Source organism: Eublepharis macularius, chromosome 2 (assembly GCF_028583425.1).
Source record: "Eublepharis macularius isolate TG4126 chromosome 2, MPM_Emac_v1.0, whole genome shotgun sequence".
Lineage (NCBI taxonomy): Eukaryota > Metazoa > Chordata > Lepidosauria > Squamata > Eublepharidae > Eublepharis > Eublepharis macularius.
The window spans coordinates 21,045,675-21,069,302 of record NC_072791.1 but is presented as its reverse complement, the minus strand read 5'-3'; the positions used below and the strand labels follow the sequence as shown (position 1 = coordinate 21,069,302).

General features: G+C 44.5%; 1 protein-coding gene across 1 annotated transcript in view; it reads left to right on the top strand.

Annotated features, from left to right (window-relative positions):
• The window catches only part of TRMT61A (tRNA methyltransferase 61A), a 52,686-nt gene that overhangs the window by 7,197 nt on the left and 21,861 nt on the right, over positions 1-23,628 (top strand). The window contains exon 3 of the mRNA XM_054971954.1: positions 15,729-15,995. Within this exon, the coding sequence (XP_054827929.1) occupies positions 15,729-15,995 (267 nt within the window). The remainder of the gene's footprint in view (positions 1-15,728; positions 15,996-23,628) is intronic.

Genomic DNA, 23,628 nt, shown 5'->3' with positions numbered 1-23,628 from the left:
AACAACATTTGATTCATACATCTCCCTTTAGGACAACTTAACGCCCACTCAGAGCAGTTTACAAAGTATATTATTATTATCCTCGCAACAAAACACCCTGTGAGGTGGGTGGGGCTGAGAGAGCTCCTAGAAGCTGTGACCTACCCAAGGTCACCCACCTGGCTTCAAGTGGAGGAGTGGGGAATCAAACTCAGTTCTCCAGATTAGAGTCTTGGCACTCATAACCACTAGACGAAACTGGCACCAAGTGAACTGGTGAAGGGAGGGCAATCAGTAGTTGTGAAACACCACAGAGTCACTGTCACTCTTGTTGGTGCCACTGAGCTGTCCAATCTGTACGTGCTATTTATTTGTGTATATATGGTCTGGTTTTCTCCACAGTGAGCTCCAAGCAGCTGATAGGATCATTCTCCTCCTCCATTTTATCTTCACAACAACCATCCTGTGAGAGAGGTTAGGCAAAGAGAGAAAGAAATTGATTGGCTCACCCAAGGTCACCCAGTGAGCTTCCCTAGTACAGTGGAAGATGCGTCCATCCTAGGCAGATGTTTGACTTGGAACCTCCCACCAATATTCCAACCATTTCATGACTGGGCCTGCCTCCCATGGCAGCCATTTTGTGCTGGCACCCGCTCCCTTTTATCAAAATTCCCAGAATGTCCACAGGCTCAGCAAGGCTGAGGAACCCTGCGCTTGGCTAACCGGAGTTTGTTGCGCTAACCAGAATCCAAACAGACCACCATCAATTTTTTAGACTTCCACCATCTTTCCCCACATTAATGCCTATCCCACAAAGCCAGCCCAGATTGACGGGTCTTGTAACACTCCCCAAAGGACCTTGGACAGCCTACAAGAAGAGGTAGTTTCATAAGTGAGAGGGAAACTCTCCCTTTGGCTTTTGTTCTGATGGCACCCTGTCCTAAGCACATTTTAGTTTGCTGTGTGGATGGAACTCTAGCTCTGTTAGTTTTGCATGCTCAAGGTCCCCAAGTGTGTTCTTTCACTTAAAGGAACTTGAGTATCAAGACTAAGAAATCATAGATCCCAAGGAGTTAGCCGTGTTAGTCTGTAGTAGCAAAATAGTAAAGAGTCCAGTAGCACCTTTAAGACTAACCAACTTCATTGTCGCAGCATAAGCTTTCGAGAACCACAGCTCTCTTTTGTCAGGAGTAAGAAAGACCCCACTGCTTGAGAACCTCAAGGTCAAATCCTAGGCAGCACGCTCTGATTTCCACGTGAGCCCAGCTTCCTACGTTTCTAAGATCATGTTCCTTTGGTCTCAAGCAAAAGCAGGAATGTTTTGATTCCTCCCAATCTGTTTTGTGTAAGTCTTGGCAAGCTTCAGGAGCGTGACCGTGTCTTTCTTGGACTGCTCAAGTGCCATCTGTCATCCTGTTTCCTTATGCACAGATCAGAAGTGTTTTCCCGTGTGTGTGGGAAAATTGTACTGCTGGTAAACAGTTAAGGGACTGAATGCTCTTGGGGCGGGCGGGAGGGAGGGCTGATCTCCCTGTTTGTTGTTAAGCATTTAGAGTCGACGTTCCCACCGAAAAATGCATCCCTCAAGACGGGTTACAGTAATTGACAGTGTGAGAAAGATCACTTTATATACAAGGAGACCACAAGAAAGGCAGCTGTGGCTCACTGGTAGAGCATTTGCTTTGTTTGCAGAAGGTATGAGGTTCAACTCCTGACATCTCCAGTTAAAAGGATGAAGCAGTAAGTAAAGAGAAAGACCTCTGCCTGAGACCTCGGAGAGCTGCTTCCAGTAAGAGTAGACAATACTGACCATGATGGACCAAAGGTCTGACTTACAACAACATTCAATTTATATACCGCCCTTCAGGACAACTTAACACCCACTCAGAGTAGTTTACAAAGTATGTAATGATTATCCTCACGACAATCACCCTGTGAGGTGGGTGGGGCTGAGAGAGCTCTGAGAGAGCTGTGACTGACCCAAGGTCACCCAACTGGCTTCAAGCGGAGGAGTGGAGACTCAAACCCAGTTCTCCAGATTAGAGTCTTGCCGCTCTTAACCACTGCACCAAACTGGCATCGTCATGTATGTGAGGCATCACCATATATGTGAGTTCAAGTTGCCACCAGACGTTCAGCCAACACGTTTTTTTCCAAAGCAACAGTTTCATAGCTAATAATGCTCTCCAAGAGAACAAAGAAGTGAGAATATACCAGCCAGCAAGGAGGAATTGAAATGAGCCTCCTGAAGGAAAGGTAGAAACACTGTGCTCTCATTGGCAGAGGGAAGGAGGGTAGTGACCAGAGGTAGGGCTTTTTCAGTGGGAGCTCCTCGCCTTTGGAATGTTCTTTTCTCTGAGGCCTGCCTATTGCCTACCTTGCTTTTCTCAAGGCACTGGACCAAAACATTTCTTTATATCCAGGTTTTTGACTGAGGGGTTTCATCTTTTTTTAAAAAGTTGTTTTACGGTCTGCTTTTAGCATGAGGACTATTCTGTGGACTTTTAAAGCTTTTTAGTGATTGTGTTTGCTTTTATGCCCTTTGGATTCGTTGTATTGTTTTATTTCCTGAGCCACTCCAAGCAGGTTAAAGGAGAGGCCGCATCTCCTGCACCAACACTGAGTATAGTACTTTGACTGAAAAATTCAAGATGGCGGCATCTGTCTCTTAAACAGTGGTGAGTATGAATTGTGTCATGGCAACCAGCCAGGGAAATTTCTGGGAAATTGGAGAGGAAGTGGTTAAACTAGTGTGACCATTTCTCACAAAAGTGGAATTGGGATATTCCAATCAAACTAGCTTTCTGGTCTCATCCCCATGGTTTTAGTTCATTTTGGCTTTCATTCTGTCCCTGAACTATGGGTGACCAATGTAGGTACTGAACGGTAGATTTGTGTGTTCTGGATGAGTAGTCGCATTAGACAGATTTTCAAGGCTGCATTATACTTGCGATGAGGTTCAGCATCCCCGTGGCATTTTCTATTCACCTCGCCGCCGCCACCCTATTGTGAGTAAGGGTCATCATTGCATAGCAAGGTTCCCATATTTGCTGTGGTTCATCAATGATGTGGGAAGGGAGAACACGAGCCCCGATTCCCATGGCGAGTTCCATTAAATGCTATGTCCACGAGTAAGGAACTTATTTGCTGGTCTCCAGGGCAGCCAGTGTACTTATTTGTCTGCTTATGGCTCTTATTGGTCTGGCTTCTTCATATGTGTTGCCGAATCCATTCTTTGGGTCCAGGGGTGAGTAAGACAGCCTCTTTTTTGTTGTTTTTTCAAAACTAGTTCTTTGGCGCAGAAATGCTAGACTCGGTATTGGCCAGCGGCATCATGCCTCAATGTGGAGGCAGCGCACTGTTGAGCCAGTGTTGCATAGTGGGTTGGACTGGGGCCTGGGAGACTTCAGTTCAAATCCCAACTCAGGCATAATGGTCACTGGATGACACTGAGCCAGTTGTTACAGGGTTGTTGCAAGGACAAAACGGGAGGGATGAATGGCAGGATTAAAATGGAAGAGGGGTGCTGCAGTAGCAGCACTGAGAATTTGGGGGTGCTTTTGGAAGTGGCTTAACCTCTCCCCACAGCCTTTTGGCACAATCAGTTACTGGATCGAGGAGTGAGACCAGTGGCAAGGGAACGACATTATGTCAAGTGGAATAAATCAGTATTGTAAATGAATTATTGTGGGGCTTTTGCGGCAGGGGATTCAAAACGTTGAATTTGGCCTAATGCTGGTTCCTGGAAAATGCCCTATCACATTGCCAACATAATGATCAGGACTTCTAATCTTGCGCTGTCGAGCTTTAATAGCATTTGCTTTTTATTTTGGAATGGTTTACTGGCAGATGAGCCGAATATGTTGCTCCAACTTGGTTTACGTGGCCGCTGTTATGTTTTAAATCATTCAAAGGTACATATTGTCAAGCGGAGGCAGTCGGTTTGCTCAGTGAAAAGAACCACATTGGAAAGACACACAAGCCCTGTGGGAAGGAGCTAATTTGCACATTTTCAGTAGGCTGTAATATAATGTGCATAACATTTTTGCGTGTGTAGTGTATGCCAAGTTACAACTGATGGACATACTGCTATCAGGCCAGGCCAGGCCAGGCCAGGCCAGCAGAATCCATTAACTCCTTAAGTACTGGGCTTTAATTTGGCCCCTCAAAAAACTTGAAACAGTAATAGACATTGTGTGCTTTGAACCTGTGCCTTGTGCATCTACTAAATTAATCTCAGTATTGTTAATTCAAGGACTGCCATATTCTTCATTTGTTTTCAAACTTATAAGAGACCTGTGCTTCCTGCCCAGTTTAAGAGACATTTTATTTTATTTACAAAATGTGTATGCTGTCTTTCTGTCCAGTGAGGGCCACCAAGGCAGCTAACAGTTAAAACAAAATGCCATAAAACCGTATCATAAAAACAATTAAAACCAAAAGTAAAATACATATTAAAAGCACAAAAAGCAGTAATTAAAAACATAGGGCATGAAGGAGAAATCAGTGCGGGACAAAGCAAAATAAGTCTTTACACACTAGCAAAAGATAGTGAGGGAAGGAGGCATACAAATATCCCTATTTGGTTTTGTTTCTTATTCCCAGCATATTAGGGGTGCAGTCTGTTATCACCTCGCCAGTTTCTGTGCTCACTGAAATCATCTAAGCACTGTGCAGAAATTTGATAAGATGGACAAAGAGATCTTAACACCATAGCCTGAAAGACAAGTTCACTCTCCCCCAACACACACCCTCTTTTATTGGGTTTAAACCTCCAATAGGATTGCCAGGTGGAGCTTAGAGCACTTCCAGAATTATAGCTGATCTCCACATACAGAGATCAGTTCCCCTGGAGAAAATGGTAGTTTCAGATGGTAAATTCTATTTTATATCAGAGATTCTAGGTGGAATTCCACCTCAGATTTCTCTCTCCACAGGCAATACCTTCAAAGCGCCAGGAATTTCCCTAATATCCAGCCTGATTCAGCATTCTGGAGGATCCAAAAGCTTCCACACTTATTTTGTGTATTTTGGTTGGTATTAATAAAAGGTATTACACGGCTTTTCCATTTGGTTTTTGGTTTGCCCCAAACAGCTACCTGCAACTTCTTTTCCTTTTTTTTAAAAAAAAGTTGTTATTTTTGATCCTCAGGCCTGCCTTGTGCAGGTAACAAAATCATGGCGTTCAAGCTAGGCCCGGCTTCCAATCAATTCATATGTGTCTTAGCTGGAGAAAGCAGTCATGCCGCTGACCCAATAGTACATCTGTCAAATTTGATTATAATGGTGGATTATAGATTAAGGGATGTGGCAGTTTATGTGAATTGTGGTGGGTGTGAGGTACCAGAAAGGTCACAGTGAAGCAGCTTAGGGAGCAGCTAGTTAATATACGGGAGGGGATTTCAGTTAGTTACACTTGCAGAATTTGAAAAGGCATGGAGAGCCAGTTTGGTGTAGTGGTTAAGAGTGGCAGGACTCTAATCTGGAGAACCGGGTTTGATTCCCCACTCCTCCGCTTGAAGCCAGCTGGGTGACCTTGAGTCAGTCACAGCTTCTTGGAGCTCTCTCAGCCCCACCCACCTCACAGGGTGATTATCGTGAGGACAATAATAACACACTTTGTAAACTGCTCTTGAGTGGGTGATACGTTGTCCTGAAGGGTGGTATATAAATCAAATATTATTATTATTTAGAAGACAAGTTTGGAGTTTGAGCTTTAAAAATAAATGACAGTAGAATATTTGGTCCAAGCACAAGGAAAGATATGCAGAAAATGGCGGGGGTGGGGAAGGTGTCTGTGAGTTTTCCTTCCCTCCTTTTTTTTTTTTACTTCATTTACACCCTGTGGTTCTTCCCTGAGTGGCTTACATCATTCTCTTCTCCATTTTATCCGCAGAACAAGCACGTGAGGTAGATTAGGCTGAGAGTGTGTGACTGCCCCAAGGTTACCCAGATAGTTCCCATGGCAGAGTGTGGATTCGAACCTGGGTCTCCCAGATCCTTGTCTACCCATAAACCATACTGGCTGTCAAGGTCAGTGTTGACTGCTCTGACTGGCAGTGGATCTTCAGGTGCTAAAGTTCTTCACATCACCTATTACCTGATCCTTTTAACTGGAGATACCAGGAATTGAACTTGGGACCTTCTGGTTCAAATCCATAGCTCCTCCGCAAAGAGCTGATTGACGGAATCCAGCAGGGCAAGAGGCTGAAAGTAAATTGAGGTGTTGAACAGAAACTGCTAGAAGCCAGGCCAGAATGTGGAGGGAAATATCCCCAGCTGCCAATATTATAATTAGAAATAAAAATAGGAAGGAGATGAAAAAAACAAGATATATTTTTGAAAAAAAATACGGGAGGGCAGATATGTCCACTGAATTGAGTTAACTCAACACAAGCGATAAGGATAGAAATGTTGTGCTAATGAGAGATGGCACTAGAAGGAAAGAAGAAAACAGAAGCAGCGAAACCTCAGGCTTTGGACAGATATTTTTGGGCTTTGACGGTGGTAGATCTCTAAGGCGGGGCGGGGGGGGGGAGGCCAAGCTGATGCAATCGCTCCAGAACAGTCCTGACCTTGAGACATGGGAATGCAATTTTCATGTACCCAACTTCTTTGCAAAGGTGGGAAAAAATGGTCTGCCTCGCAGCAAGGCAGTGAGTGGCTTGTTAACAATGAAGGCTGCTTTAGGTGGACCCCGCTTTGAGGCTGTGCAGCTCACAGATGGCATTTGTATGCGTAGCTGATTCTTGAAGCTGCAGTGGAGGCAGCTGAGAATGTGTCTTAATAATAACAGTGTAAAGTAACCTAGATTTTGTTCTCGTTTGGCTCCCCCAGCACATCCATGATTAATGTGTTCCAGTTAAGCTGCGGAGCGGGTTTACTTTTTAAGAGATTTTAGAACGAAGCAGCCTAGCAAGCTGCTGGATTTTGTCTTTTTTTTTTATTTTAAGAAGAGCACCTGGCATCAGTTGCTAGGATGAAAGAGATCAGTTTTGGGATTGGCTTGCACAAAATAAGCAGTGTTGTCCTCTGCCTTTTATTTGGGCCTTTGATGGATATTTGTGCTGGGATGTATCCGGGGTTATTCTAAACACAGGAGCTCCCAAGAATGGGGAACAGTAGCGGCACCATGTTGTTTTGCTCAGTTTCTGCAGTGCAGGTTGCTCCTTAATTCTGTGTTGCATTTCCATGTATTTTACTGGAATGGACACTGTTTCTCGCTGTTTCTTGCTGAGTGGGACTTCTCTGGAAAAGGGGGCCTGAGGAAGATAAAGCAGTTGTAGGACATGTTGCAAGCGTTGTAAGACATTTTTATGGAATGCCGGAGGCCTGGGTTTAGGTATAACCTATTCTCCCTTTCTCTGCCTCCCCACAAAAACCATGGCAATGAGATGCTAGTATTCCTTTTTCCAGCCACTGAGATTAGGGCAGGCATGAGACATGGGGGTAGGCAGATATTGGGCCCAAAGGCCTCATCCTGGCTCTCTGCCTTCTTTTCAGTGCTCCAAGGCTGGGTGTTGGCTTTCAGGACCAAAAACTGGAGCCCTCAAAAGCAGGTGGAGACCCAGGTTGGGTCTCCCTCCTGCACTTTGTTGCTGGCTGATGGGAAACAAAGATGATCTTACTAGGTTCCTGTCAGGAGCAACTGCTGAGTTCCAGCTGGGCCAAACTTACCTTCCTTTTCCTGCATAGCCAGAGGCGTAGCCAGAGATGCAAGTCCTTAGGTGCATGCTGGAGGGCACACGTCTAACCCTTATGGCTCTCAGACAGTACCTACAGGTGCCCCAACAATTGATTCCAGATCAATTCAAGCAGCATCATTGCTGTTGTTAGGTTTATTCAGATTGTAAGCCACTTTGAGTCTCCATTGGGGAGAAAAGCAGGGTGTGGATACTTAAATAAATGGATGGCCTTCAAACCATTGAATCACTTTTGGCAGCGCCAGTCCACTTGCCTATTCGGCACTCTGGTGCACCAGTGCTCCTGATAAATTGGTGGGCAATTTGAGCGTTGAATGTGCCCCCTTGGTTGTAATTGGCCGCCCTCTGCTTTATTTTTTTGTTTATTATTTAAACATTTTTCTCCATTTTCCTCATGGTTCAAGGCAGCTTACAATAAGAAATTAAAAGTGTTTACAGTTATAATCAAAATAAAATAACAACCCATTCGAGATCCCATTCCACAAAGCAGGAGCTACAGTAGAAAAGGCCGGAGCTCTGATCAGTGCCAGATGGGCCACGCTAAGAGTTGAGATCGCCAGCAGATGGCTGCCTGAATACTGGAGTTGGTGACACATGGACACATAGAAGGAGACTGTCCTTCAGCTATGTGGGTCTCAGGCTGTGAAGGGCTTTAAAGGTCATAACCTGCAACTTTAATTGAGCTTAGAAACAAGGCAACCAATGCAGTTGTTTCAAAACAGACAACGTATGTTCCCAGTGGCTAGTCCCTGACAATAGGTGGGTTGCCGCATTCTGGACTAGTTGTGGTTTTGGAGTTGTTTTCAAGAGCTTACATCATCATTCTCGCCTCCTCTGTTTAGAAGGGATTTGTACTTGGGTCTCTCAAATCCCAGTCTAATCCATTAGAGCACTTGCCATGTCAATAGGATAATGCATAAGGCATAGAACACACATATTTGGTGGAAAATAATGTGGTTCGTTTCCTAATATGAAAACATCAGAGAAATTTCACAACAGAAAAGATTACCTGTAAATACAGTTTGCACTCTTTGAAACTTCCTTATCTATTGACTATGAGAGCTCTGGCTTCAGTTCATTGAAGACGGCCTCTCTGGCAAAGCACACTTGTGATGGAATGTTTATGAATATTCCAACAGCTGAATACCCAGACACCAAGAAGCTGCCTTATACTGAGTCACACCATTGGTTTATCAACGTCAATATTCTCTACTGTGACTAGCTTGGCTCTCCAGGTTCTCAATCAGGTCACTCTCCTCACCTACTACCTTCTAACTGGAGTTGTCATGGATTGAACCTGTGGCCACAGCACCACACTTTTGTCAATGTTGCGCCAAAGAACAGATTAGACTGTTGCTGGGAGAGAGTGTAGATAAGCCATGTGGAACTATCACAGTGGAGATGTAAAGTCTGTGAGAGAGAATCATGTGAGAAGGACGTGTGAGTAATGTGATTTGGGAAATTGTTATGAACGGGGGATAGACGGAGAAGTCAGAGTGGCGGAATGCTCAGAGCTTCTTAGGAAGTGCAAAACGGCTTCCATTCTCCACTTGGTTGTGATGTTTAGTGGGAGCCCTTGGGCCCGTCACTCCCTCTCAGCATAATCTACCTCATGGTTATTGAGAGGATAAAGTAGAGAAGGGGATAACTAGATAGACCACCCCAACTTCTTTGGCAGAAAGGCAGACTGAAAGTGCACTGAATTGCTAGGTTTTAAAAGCAAACATATTACTTTTTGTAGGTCCACACTTGTATTCATTTCCAAGCTCCCTCTTCCAAGGGACTTATTTTTTATTTATTTAATTGGATAATTTTACTTCCCAGGGGGAACCAAAGTGGCTTACAATGCTATTCTCCCCTCCTCCGTTTTATCCTTACAACAACAACCCTGTGAGGTATGACCAGCCAGCCCCAAGTCACCCTGCAAACTTCTACAGCAGACTGGGGATACAAGCTTGGGTTTCCCAGATCCTAGTCCTACACTCTAACCACTATACCACACTGGCTCACTGTATCATAGTTTAGGATAGGCAATAACATTTAAAAACAGCAACTTGATAAAGGCAATGAGAGGAACACCTATTAACATAGCATACCCTATATATTTAAACAACCTGGAGAATGAGCTTCAGAGATCAAAATGCAACCCCCTGCTCTAGTCCCACCTGTTGGAGCCAACAACTGGCCTTCTACTGTTAATCCCAGGCTACTAATGGAAAACAACATCTTTCTGAAATGTTTTTCTTGCTTGAGAAGCCTCCTCTGGGGAGGCACATGGCCCATTCAAGTTCTTTGTCCCCACGAGGTGATGGAGCTTAAATAGAAACAACCCAACCTGGCTGAAATTCTCAAGATTCGTATGGAGAGCCTTTGAAAGAACTTGAGTATATGTGCAACCTTCAGGCCATGATTGGTATTATGTGAAGAATAACTGTAGAGCAGGGGTCCCCAATGAAATGCCCATGGGTGCCATGGCACCCACTGACATTTTTCCTGGTGTTTGCCAGGTTTTTAGAAAAAGGCGAGGGCTGGCAGGTCTTTTGCCCAATAAGGCTTCTGATTGAGCATTGGAGATTTGATTGGCTGGGCAGGTTTTTTAAAATGTTGCCACCACAGCACAAGGACCTTCACTGTGTGACTGAAGATAAGCCACAGCAGACATTTTGTGACTGGCTCCGCCTCCTGCAGCAGCCATTTTGTAGAGAATATATTGTAGAAGTTCTGCTCAAACCAATAATGTGCTTTTCTTTTGGCAGACATTTTGCCAGCAGCTCTTTCTTCAAGTACAGTCACTGTTCCTGCCAATGTTCCTGATGATATGAGAACAGAGCATTTGAACCATACAACTTTGTATAAATTAGTATCCCTCCAAGACTCTGGAGATAATGGGAGTGTGCCTGAGTGTTATACAGTCAGCCCCTCCTCTCCTTCTCTCTCAAACACACATACACAGAGGATATCAGCTAACGTAATATTTTTCCATATATGCTTTACACAATTCTATTAGATTTGCAATCCCTCGACTTGTTTGGGCCTAATTTATTTACGAGGGAAAATCTGAGGCTGGAAGTGGGTTGACAGAGTCAAGAGCTCCCAAGGGCAGACGCAGGCTGGAAAGCAAAAGCAGCCCTGGAGCGAGTCAGTCTGAGTGGGCCCCTGCTAGGCTACAGGCCTGGGCTGCAGGGCCACTTAGTTCAGTGGGCCAAGAATAATTAGCTCATCCACCACATCGTTGCCTGAACTGGAAGCAGTGCAAGAGGAGGCAATTCATGAGCTGACATCAACTGCCTTTGCTGACGAGGGATCTAAGCCAGCCAGCCCCTGAGGCTCAGACAGAATTGTTGGGCTTGGCTCTGTTTGCTCCGGTTCCACCAGGAAATTTCCCTGTAAGTTAAATGGCCAGTCCACCCTGCCCAGGAAGAATAAAAAAACGAGACAGGAATTCTTCACTCAGCTCAGCTTCAACCCAGGCTGAAGCTGATACCAAGTTCCTAATTCAGCATAGAGGTGCAGCTACAAAAAACTTGAGATTTGAACAGGTCTGCACCTCAAAAGTAAACTCAAACTAGAATCTGATTTCAGCCTCCTCCCGGAAAGATATGCAATCAACTTAACAATGGCATGGATGTTATCTCATGCACACACAGACAGAGACTGGGATTACAGCCAGCAGTCCAAGATCCTGCAATACTGTATCTGTGCATGGAATGGTACGATCTGGGGAGAAGGAAAACCTCTGAATTCGGGGTAGCATAAACAAGCCTTCAGTCAAGGGATCGGCATTGTCAGGGCTGAATGATTACATATATTACAAGACTGAAGAAAACCCCAAATTGGTTGTTACAATTCATCAATACCAATTACATTTCTGTGCATTTGTAAGAAAAGGGTCCAGTGAGTGTATCTGGAGATCATGGAGAAAGTGCTATTGGTGGTTAGAGCGTAAGACTAGGTTCGAATCCCCACTTTGCCATGGAAGCTCGCTGAGTGACCGTGGGCCAGTTTATTTAGTCTTCTCCCCGGCTCTCCCATCCCTTGCAGCCTAGCTCAGAAGGGCAGCTTGTCTGGACTCAAATTCAGAATCAAGCAGGGGGTTAAATGGGCCAAAGAGAAGGATCACCGCCTTTTTCGTTCTCCTCTATGCCAGTACCATTTCAATCCTAAACGCCTTGGAACTAAATCCACTTGTCCTAGATGGAGTGAAGCAGGCCTATTCAAAGCAAATTAAGAGTTGCCTTGAACTTCAGGGAAAGCAGGGTAAAATGTTTTAATTAATAAATAAAGGTGCTTTGGATCCCCACTGGGGGAAGAATTAGGGTAAAAAATCTCTAAATGCAACCTAAATTATCCAAATTAGGCTTTGACTGCAAATACGTATGACTTTGATAATCTGATACTGTAAGCATTCCAGACAGAGACCTGTTTAGCTTGTTTTGAAAAAGGAGGTTTAATTATCCAGAAACATGCATGTCCAGTTAGCTGTAACTTTTCATCTACTAGGTTTGTGCACATAATGTGCATTCCAAGAAATGTCAACTACCGTTAAACCACCTGGGGTTTAACGGCATAGGGGGAGGCATAGGGCCCTCGCCAGGGTCAATCTACAAATTGGGAGGACAAGTTGGGGCCATTTGGTATGTTAATTCTTCCCCTTTTTATGACAGCCAGAGGAAGTTGAGTATTCTGTATACATATCATAGATACAAATAAAGTTGTCTTGTATGCAGTGCTATTTCCATATCCTGTTTTTTTCTTGTGTATTGGGGGGATGGCAGCATTAATGTTGTATACCTGATGGATGGTAGTGAATTAAAGATTAAGCACCACAGCATTAGGCAAATTCATGGAGGATAGGTCTTTCGGTGGATTTTAGCCATGATAGTGGAATAGAACCTTCATCTTCAGAGACAGTATACCTTTGAATATCAAGGGCTAGAGATGCTGCCTTCATACCTCAGATGTGGCTGGTTGTCCGTTGTTAGGAATAGAACACTGGACCATAACAGGCAGATAGCGCTCTCTTCACCAAAGTCCGCCATTTTCTAATCCATTTTCAAGGCAACTTTTTGGTGTCAACTTAGCCATTTGCCTTCTGTTGCCTTCTGTGTTCCTAAGAACCACAAGTGCCTGCCATTGAGACAAAAAAAAATCCTACTATTAGATTCTGGGCTTGGCATCCACAGAGTTTTTGATTAATCCCCAAAGCCAGGCAGTGAGCCAAAGACGATCTTAATGTGGGGAGGGGTTTCCTCAAAAGGGAAGAAGAACAATATCTTCCTTGGTGGTTTAGGAGCAGATTTTAAAAAGGAAGATGATTAAATATGTACGAGAAATATCAAGTGAGAAACGAGATCTGTGTGCCAAGCTGTTGCCTCAGTTTTTCTCTCCACTCCTGCTGTTTTGACATCTTTTCTGATTGCTTCTGGGGAAGGATAGGAAGTGACCCAAAGCGGGTATAATGTTAACTCTCCGGGAGGCAAAATCATGATGCTATCCAGGTTAGTGGAAGTCCCTAGCCACGCAATTGTGCTTTCTGATGAGAGACTCTTTAGCTCAGTGTTCTGGTCTCGTGCATCGCTAGGCTAACTGCTTTGGCACACAAAAAAAATCGATAAGTAAGATGGTGCGGTATGGCAGCAAAATTTCAGAGGCCTCATCATTTCCCCAGAGCAGGGAAGTTCTTGAAGGAAAGGGACTAAATTCACATGCATTAATTCAGTGTTCCTAACAGTATTATCCTTCTCGGAAACAACAGTGGCGATGCTTTAATTCTGTGGGGGAAAATTCTAGACATGTGACTTGGGGAAACAATGCGGAAAAATATTCTTTTTCTTCCCCAGTTTCTCAGGCTTCCAAGTAGGGAGATGATTGGTATTTATTTATTTATGTATGTATTTATTTCATTTTTTTATTTATTTCATTTATACCCCCACTTTTCTCTCCAGTGGGAACCCTTAGAGGCTTACATATTTCTCCTTTCCTCCATTTTATCCTCATGGCAAAACTGTGAGGTAAGCTAGGCCAAGAATGTGTGACTGACCCAAGTCACCCAGCTAGCTTCTGTGGCAGAGCGGGGATTTGAACCCGTGTGAAATTGTCAGGTTCTAGGCTGCTCTTGCGGTTGCTCTCCTTACGAGTACTGGGTGTTTGCCATTCATAAGACAGAACTCAACTGATGGGTGGGAAGGCCCCGTGGGAGGGGAAACTGAGGTGTGTGTTTTGTGAGGAATTGTTTTTCTTGTTTATCTCAGCTGAAAAAATGGAGCATGGGGAAAAAAACGTTCATTGGATATTTTCTCTTTTAGAATGAATGAAAATGCTTTTTAAGACTTCTACTCAGTCAAAATGTGCAATTGAAGTTTTTATATGAAGCTGTAACATTAGAGAATGATAATTCCTTTTGATATTGTGATCATATATAACACTTACATTCCAGGTGCATTTCTGTACCTAGAAGGTGCTTGTGGCTTTGCAAGATAAGGCCTTTTTTCGGCGTGTATTACTGTTCACCTTCCCCTGCTGATTTTTATCAGGGAATAATGGAAAAAACATGTTTTTTTTTCATTCCTTGTTGCAATCTGAAGGGGTATACTCAATTCTGCTATCGCAGGGCCCCAGCATTGACTTAACCTAAGGGTGAACTACCTGTCCAGCCCCAAATGCCCTGAATATACTTGGGGAGCCCACGAGCAATCACAGGGAAGGGGAAATTCCATTTCCCCCCTTTGCTTCTTCCTCCTACCTTCTCCTAGCCAACATCACTGATGCCACATGTAGAATTTCATGGCAGACACTTCGGTGTCCGTAGTGGTTGCTATGGCAACCAAAAAATTGCACCCAAATTCTGGCACTTAAAAAAAAAATCTGCATGTCACATAGGTTATTCCAACAATTTTTTTTTTTTTACAAACTTGGATTCTTCTGTAAACCTCAACACTTGCTCAGTTTGGTAGTTGTGGCTGGCATCATTGGTAGTTGTGGCTGGCCCCATTGGGTAGATTTTGCTATCCAGACAGGAACCGGTATGTCAGAATTCCATATATGTTGCAGTGCAGAGGGCTGCCTTAAAATATTAGTGGTGAGAAATGAAACTATCTCGCATTTTGTTTTTGTACATGTCGTATTGGGCAGGCTGTAGCTGTTAAACAAGTTCCAAATGTTCTTGTTCATTTCTTCTGCAAAAAAAGGAGTCTCTGAGGAGGAGAAGTACAGGCTTATTTATTTAGCATCACATTTATCTCCTTGCATGGCACATTTGTTTTCAGCTAGCATTTTTCAGGTTATATACTGTTCTTTCTCTGGTCCCTTACGGGTTTGTTGAGTCACCTTGTTGCATGCTCAGCAGTGTTTAAACTTTCAACCTGAATTGTGTCACATCGTATATTCATTTGTAGCTGTCTGTTGCTTGCTTTTGAACTGGCAATTCCCTTGTGCTCTTCCCCCCACTCCTATTTAATTCCTAGAGTAAATTCTTTGTTTCTTAATTTGGTGTGTCAGTACATTTGGCTCCGTGTCTTGTTTTTAAAAAAGCAGTCGTGCTATTTCTTGCTCGTTATAATTCAGTAAAAGCATGCACACAAACACTCAATACTCAAAACAGGGAGAAGGCCCAATAACATTTATTGGAGGGTATGCCAAACAAAACAAAAAAGTCTCCATCTGTGGACAGAAGACAGACTAATCTTGCTGGGGAGAGAGTTCCAAAGTTCGGGCCCTTTCTCGTGCTGGGCCACCCGAAGCAGGCCTCTGAAGGTGACTGGAGTGAATGAGTAGGTTCTTGTCTCTAGGGGTTAGTTAGGTGTGCTTTATTTCCATTCCCTGTGTTCTGCAGCGTAGATTACACAACCAGGGCTTGTCTGGTCCTCAACTGGTCTACGGCATGTGAGCTGAGACAGGCAAAGAGCAAGTATAGCTGTCGACACTCCCAGGAGGACGTGATGTGGGACTGTTGCTCACACAACTTGTGTCAATCTTTGCCCTGTAAACCTACCCATTTTTTGTTTTAAGAAGCTTGTATTCTGAAGAGCTGTGCCTTTTTCTTTTCAGGTACCGGAAGTGGTTCCCTCTCTCATGCTATAATCCGGACCATCTCCCCAACGGGGCATCTCTACACTGTGGAGTTTCACCAGCAGAGAGCGGAGAAAGCCATTGAGGAGTTTCGAGAGCACCGGGTGGACCATTTGGTGACTGTAAAGAACCAAGATGTCTGCAAAACTGGATTTGGAGTCACTGGTGTTGCCGATGCCGTTTTTCTAGATATTCCATCGCCATGGGAAGCGATTGGGCATGCCAAATCGGCACTAAAACGTGAAGGTATGTTATTTGTTGCATCTCTTTAGGTAGCGTGGGAGATAGGTAAAGGTAAAGGTAGTCCCCTGTGCAAGCACCGAGTCATTACTGACCCATGGGGGGATATTGCATAACGACATTTTCTTGGGAGACTTTTTACGGGGTGGTTTGCCATTGCCTTCCCCAGTCATCTACACTTTACCCCCAGGAAACGGGGTACTCATTTTACCAACCTCGGAAGGATGGAAGGCTGAGTCAACCTTGAGCCAGCTACCTGAACCCAGCTTCCGTTGGGATCGAACTCAGGTCGTGAGCAGAGCTTGGACTGCAGTAGTGCAGCTTACCACCCTGTGCCATGGGGCTCTTGCTGAGAGTGAGAGATAGTCTTGCTAAATAAACCTACTGCAGGATTCCATATTCTGAAAGACTGCTCATGCCCTGCAGGAAGAATCAAAAGTACAGCACATACTGTATTTGACTGCCCACTGAGTGCCGAAGCTAGGAAGAAGTTTCTTTTGCCTGTACTTTGCCTTTGCTTCAATTACTGAGAGCTGAAGCTAGGAAGAAGTTTCTTTTGCCTGTACTTTGCCTTTGCTTCAATTACTGAGAGCTGAAGCTAGGAAGAAGTTTCTTTTGCCTGTACTTTGCCTTTGCTTCAATTACTGAGAGCTGAAGCTAGGAAGAAGTTTCTTTTGCCTGTACTTTGCCTTTGCTTCAATTACTGAGAGCTGAAGCTAGGAAGAAGTTTCTTTTGCCTGTACTTTGCCTTTGCTTCAATTACTGAGAGCTGAAGCTGGGAAGAAGTTTCTTTTGCCTTTACTTTGTCTAATTCTGGAGTCTAGTACTGAATCTAGAATTAGTTGGCTTCTTTCAGATTCTGATTTTAACGTCACCTTCAGTAAGGCAAAGTTTTTTGCAACCCTATATTAAGTGTATTTTTGTTCTGTTGCAATTCATGTGGCTTTTAACAGTATTAAAGTAAAGTAATAAACCCTCCAGATTCTTCCGCTGAAAAACTCAGATGATGCAATTGGGGTGTAGGGTACTGGGATGTTAAATGTGCATTTATTTATCTTGCTGTATGCCTTTTTGTTTTGTTTTTTAAAATCAGAGATGCAAAAATGCACCAGATGCCAAATTCTGGCATGAACAAAAACGATTGGGGACAGGAAGAGGTTTGGGAAATGTTGTGGTGGGCAGGGGAAATGTGTTGATGTCCAATGGGATGGTATAGAGAACAGAGGCAGCGGTTCGAACGCCAGACTAGAATCCAGGACACCCATTTTTGAATGTCCACTCTACCATGGAAGCTCATAGAGTGACTGTGAATCAGTCACTCTCTCTCTCTGTGCCTAACCTACCTCACAGGGTGGTTGTGAGGATAAAAGGGAAGAGAGAAGGTTGTGTAGTGCTTGGAGGAAAGTAGGATATAAATACCTAAATAAATAAATAGTCTGGAAAGCCTTAGTCTTGTTCTAGAGCCTGTTTCCACCTCATACTCTACCAGTATAGCATCATAGAGCCATTCTGGATGAGAAGGAAACTTAAAAAAAAATAGCATGTCCCTCCTTATCCAGCTACATAGTGATCAATATCCAAACAATTTTTAAAAGCAGGTGGGAAAGAGGCTGCTTCTGATAAAGGGATATGTGGACTCTTGCACTAAAATGACATCATAACTTACCACTTTGCAAACTTCCTCAAAACTGCTATGAGAAAAATGGAATGTTTTGTCTTGCATAAATTATGCAAATTATGGCTATTTCCATAATTCCGCTTACGAAGACGAGAAAGTGACTGTGCGGGGCAATGATATTCCGTCTCCTTACTGCTGGAAGGTCTTTTCTCCAGCCTCTGAGATTTCAGCTGGCACTGCCCATGTGGTTTTTGCAGCCTTGAGGACTGGTAGCGGATATTCTCATCGTGCCAATTTTCAGAATTCTGTGCCAAATAATAAATTCCACATTTGTGGAACGTACAGCAGCCTACAACAACCAGTGGAAGCATGTCTCCAGCCACTGATTGGAACTTCCCAGTGGAGAAGACAAAAGAGGAAGCTGCCTCTCTCTGTGTGCTGTTCTTGCCTGCCAGAGGGGAAAGACCTGAGCCTCTCCCCAATGCTTGGCTCTGTTGTCTGTGGATACATGAGAACAAGTGCCTGCCTTTGTGTGCAGGCCTGCTTGAGTCTCTTTGTACACGCCCCTGTCTGCATTCTGGTGTCTTGTATAGACTTTCATTGTTCATGGTGATGCTGTGTATGGATTTGAAACTGAAAGTGAACAAAAAGGGAGGGTATGGCACAGGGGTAGAGCATCTGCTTTGCATGGAGAGCGTTTGAAATTCAATCCCTGCCATTCTTAGATGAAAGGATGAGGTAGTAGAATCATAGAATCATAGGGTTGGAAGGGATCTCTAGAGTCATCTAGTCCAACCCCCTGCACAATGCAGGAAATTTACAAATACCTTCCCCCCCCCACACACACACACCCAGTGACCCTTTATGCCCAGATAGCAAAACACCGTCAGGATTCCTAGCCAAACTGGCTTGGGGAAAATTGTTACCGGACTCCAAGGTAATAATCAGCCTTACCCTGGGTGTGTAAGAAGGGTCCACAAGGACTAAGCACTGATGTAACCCTTCCTGCCCTCGCTCTCATGATCTTCCTATGTTCACAGAATAAGCATTGCTGTCTAGCCTCTGTTTAAAAACCTCCAAAGAAGGTGATATGGAAGACCTCTCTGGTTCCTCAAATAATGTCTGTGCATTTTTCAACCTATATTGTAACAATCAAGAGTACGACGGACTTTTTTTTAAATAAACGAAAGCTGCATTTTAAAATATTGTTATTGTTATTGTTGTTATGGCAAGGTTGCACATAGGATAGAAACTGTCCAGCTACATAGAGGGAAAAAGCCTGATGCTTCTATCTATAGGGAACGCTGTTGTTACTTGTACTGGACTCTTATCTTTTGCAGTCACGTCATTCTTGTACTGAAACACTGCTGTTGCTAAGATCCATTAAGATTTTTTAAAAAGGTGTGTGTGGGGGGGAAATAAGAGTTTCAGATTCACAGTAAGCGAAAGGCAGGAGAGCTCTGGAAGCAGAAAAACAACTTTCTCCCACAGGTTTTTCCTTTGACGGCCACAGTTGTTGGCATGCGTGGAATATTTTAAAAAAAAGGTTTTTGAACTTCTGTCAAGCGTATTCTAGCTAAGCTGCGAGTGTGTGGGAAGGCATAGTAACATAACCGGGGTGAGGGGGATGGGAATAAGTGTTCTCTGACATTTTGTTGTGAGGGAGTCTGTGCGTGCGTGTGTAGAGATGTACAGTTTTCAGAAATCCTTCATGGAGATGGAATGGAATGCTGGATAAACCGTTCCTTATCCTTCGGGAGCTCAGTTTTGCAGGATAAATGTTTGGGGCCTGAACTGTACCACGAGGGGTGGATTGGCCATTTAAGTTACAGGGGAATTTCCAGGTAGGAGACCCACTGGCAGCCGGGAGCAAGTCGAGCCAAGCCCTGGCAACTCTGCCTGAGCCTCAGACATTGCTTAGCCCAGAACCCTCATCCGCAATGGCAGTTTGTGTCAGCTCACCAACTGCCGCCTACTGCACTGCTTCCGTTTGAGGAGGGGTATGAAGCAGTGGGTGAGCAAATGCCCTTTACTTGCCCCACTGATCTGAGTGTTCCTGCAGCAGGGGCTGCTCAGCTAGGCTTGCTCCAGGGTTGTTTTCACTTCCTAGTTCCTTCCAGCTCACCGTGACGACTGTACTATCAAGTGATGGATGGATTTCCTATGAGTGAATGGGTTGTGACAAGATACGTTGAATTTTTCATCTTCTGTGAACCTGGGATGGATCATGAAATTGCCTTATACAAAGTTCTAGAGGCCTCACTTCTAAAAAGAATGTGGACAAATTGCAACGGGTGCAGAGGAGAGCAACCAGGATGATCAGGGGCCTGGAGACCGAGCCCTAGGAGGAAAGATCCTGGGACCTGGGAATGTTCCGTTTGGATAAGAGGAGGCTGAGGGGAGACATGATTTAGGTATTTAAAAGGCTGTCAGAGGAGGGAAGGGAGCTGTCCCTGTTGGCAACAGAGGACAGGACTCGAAACAATGGATTTAAAATACAAGAGGGAAGGAACCTGCTGGACATTAGGAAAAACTTCTTCGTGTTACGAGTAATTCAGCAGTGGAATCGGCTGCCTAGGGGTGTGGTGGGTTCCCCATCATTGGCAGTCTTCAAGGAGAAGCTGGATGAATACTTGTCGGGGATGCTTTAGTCTATTCCTGCATCAGGAAGGGGGTTGGACTTGGTGGTCTGTAAGGCCCCTTCCAACTCTTCCAACCATTGGTCTGTCTCCAGCTCAGTTTTGTCTACTCTGAGTGGTAGTAACTCTCCAGGTTCTCAGGCTGAAGGCCTTTCATATCACCTCCTACCTGATCCTTTCAGCTGGAGATGCCGGACATTGAGCCTGTTGTGCCAGCAAAGCAGCTGCTTTACCACTGAGCCATGCCCTCACATGCGCCCTTGTTGCACGGCATCATGTCGCATGGAAGCAACTTTAATGCTGTAGGGAGCCAAGGCATAGCGGTAGCCATATGTGCCGTCTCTTTCCTCTTATAGGCTGCGCAAACCACTAATTCACATGGTTTAGCACCCTTCATATGCTCCGGCCTAATAGCCACAGTGCTCTTGTGAATTCTCTGCACCGTATTTATTTATTAGAGGCTGAATAATTTAGTGGATCAAGCTGAGTATTTCCATGATAAAGATTCTTTGTTGTTGGGGAGCTTGAGATGCATAGCATAAGAATAAGCAGCTTGTTTAGCAATGAGGGATGAACTGAAAATACATCCTGGGCTAGGAGGCAAAATAAATTGTGCATAGATAATAGTAGCTGAAATAAATTAGGAACATTAATTAAACTTGGACATGTCTGTGCATTCCCTTTTCTTTCTCAACACACACAAACTGCTAATTCACTTCAAGAACAGACAGAAGTTCTTCTTTCCTTGAATCCAAGCATCCCTTCTCTGCCATTTGAACTGTGTTAAACTCTCACCCAGATTAGACAGAGGTAACAGGTAGTTCTGATAGTCCAAAGAAGAATTTTTAAAAAACCACCTCTTATCTTTCTTTAATGAGGACCGAACAGATTGCAAGCTTCCAAGCACTACAGAACTCTTCATCCGATTGGATGTTAAAAATGGGAGCGGAAGGAGAGAAAAGAGGATGCTTTGCTTCATGATTTCACGAAGGCCTCTTTTCTGGATTCTGGGCAAGGAGTGCTGCAAATGGGATTAGATTAGTAGTGGTGTTCATCCCAGAAGACATTAAGGAGCAACCCGATACCTCCTTCACATCATCTCCTTGTTAGGCTGTAACCACCCCCACCCGAGAGATCACATAACCGTTATTTGTAAGTGGGTGTTAATTTTTAATTTACACATTCCATAAATCCTCAGCAAGAGAAGAGATCATCTCCCCCACCCCCACCCCATCAAGTGACTCAGCCCCAGGCTCCAAATAGCTGCACTTCATTATTTTAATAAGACGAGAGTTAATGGTCTGTTATACCTATACATCCACCGCTGCTGTCCCTGGCCCAGATTGCTTTGACTTCTCTTCTCCCCACCCTCCTTTTTTAACACCCTGTCATGCTGCACAGAGAGCTGTGAAAATTCGGAAGGAAACCACAGTGCCTTGGGATTGGGGATTAGAGTGGAAGAGTCTTTATTTGTTGACATGCAGGAGTGGTACAGCCAGCCTTGTGCCTCAGCACTTCTCTGCCTTCTCATTCTTGCTTGCCTGTTAAAGATCTGCTGCACTGCAGATCTCTGCTTCATCTCCTAAACCAGCACTGACTTTTCTTCCCCACCCCCACTGCTTCCCTTTGCAGCATTTGCTGATAAATACATTTTGCTGCAGTGGTGGCTGTACCTGGCCGTACCCTTGACCTTTGTTTTTGACTGAATATCTTAGAAAGTCCTTTAGGCTGATTTTAAAAGAGGACGAGAACGAGAGGCTCCCTGCGGTGTGTCTCGGCTGGGCTTGTATATATTTAGAAAAAGATGGAAGTAGAAATCACACGCTGCTTTTTTTGCTTTAGGGTCTGTTCGCAGGCTCTGTTAGCCTGGGACGACAGCCCTCTGAATTTAATTTCTGTTTTTAATTTGTCTTTCCCCGCAAAAGTGAATGAAAATGAAAGCTAAGGACACATCCGGAGGTCACAACAAACTATTGGTCCTCTGCAGGCAAAAACACAGCTTGTTTGTGCTAATGTGAAGCTCTTGTTTCTCTTCCCTCTTGAGCACGGGGCGCAAGTGAACATTTCCCCTCGAATCAAGAGCCAGTTTGCTACGGTGCCAGCGTGCGGTCACTTTGGCTGAAATGCTGTCATAAAATGGCGACGAGGAGAATGTTGTTGTAGGCCACTTTGGGTCCCCATTGATGAGGAAAGTGGGGGTATTAATGGAGTAAATTCCCTAAACTTAGATAGCCCAGGTGAGCCTGATCTTGTCAAATCTTGGCAACTAAGCATGGTGGGCCTTGGTTAGTAATTGGATGGGAGACCTCCAGTGAAGACCAAGGTTGCAGAGGCAGGCAATGGCAAACCACCTCTGTTGGTCTCTTGCCATGAAAACCCCACCAGGGTTCGCCATGAGTCAGCTATGGCTTGAGGGCACTCTCCACCACCATGCATCGATAAATAAGTGGGCATATTTGGAATTGGTTTTGCTCCCTGCAAATCAAGATTCTAAAACTGGTTTCGGAACCAACTGCAAATTTCCCACTGCTCAGGACTTTCCATGCTGACACTACCACACCTTAGAATGTGATGGAAGGTGTCTGAAACCAGGAAGCCTTCAGTTGTATTCCATGCACAAATTGGGGTGGGAGAGGGGAAAGTTTCACAGCCTTCACAGACAAGCTTAAGTTTGTCGTGACATCTCTATGTGGCTGCAGGTGGATGTCCCAAGTCAAATAATGTATTTATTTAGTATGTATTTGTCCTGCCCTTTCCCCATGGAGCTCAAGTCAACATACAATATTCTCCCCTCTTCCATTTTATCTTCACAAGTAGGTTAGGCTGAGAGAGAGTGGTGGCCCAAAGTCATCCCGCAGGCTTCACAGGAGAGCAAGGATTTGAACCTGGGTCTCCCAGATCTTACTTCAGTGCTTTAGCCACCTCACCAAGCTGTCTTATGGTCTCTTTCACCCTAGGATGGAATAGAGGAGGGGAAAGAGTGGGGTGACTTTTTTCTCATTGGCTGCATTGTGCGATTTTTGTGCTGTGAGGTGCTGAGAATGCTGGGTCCCTATGGCGGTGCAGAGTGCCCTCAAGTCATAGCTGACTTACAGCGACCCCTAGTGGGGTTTTCATAGCAAGAGACTAACAGAGGCGGTTTGCCATTGCCTGCCTCTGCAACCTTGGTCTTCACTGGTGGTCTCCCATCCAATTACTAACCAAGGCCGACCCTGTTTGGCTTCTGAAATCAGATGAGATCAGGCTCACCTGGGCTGTCCAGGTCCGGGTGGGTCCATGTATGTGTTGTGAAAAATGCATTCAGTCCTTCCTAGGGTTCTATCGCGTTAGTTGTTACACGTCTACACAGCTTTTTTTGTTCAAAGTCCTACACATACACTTT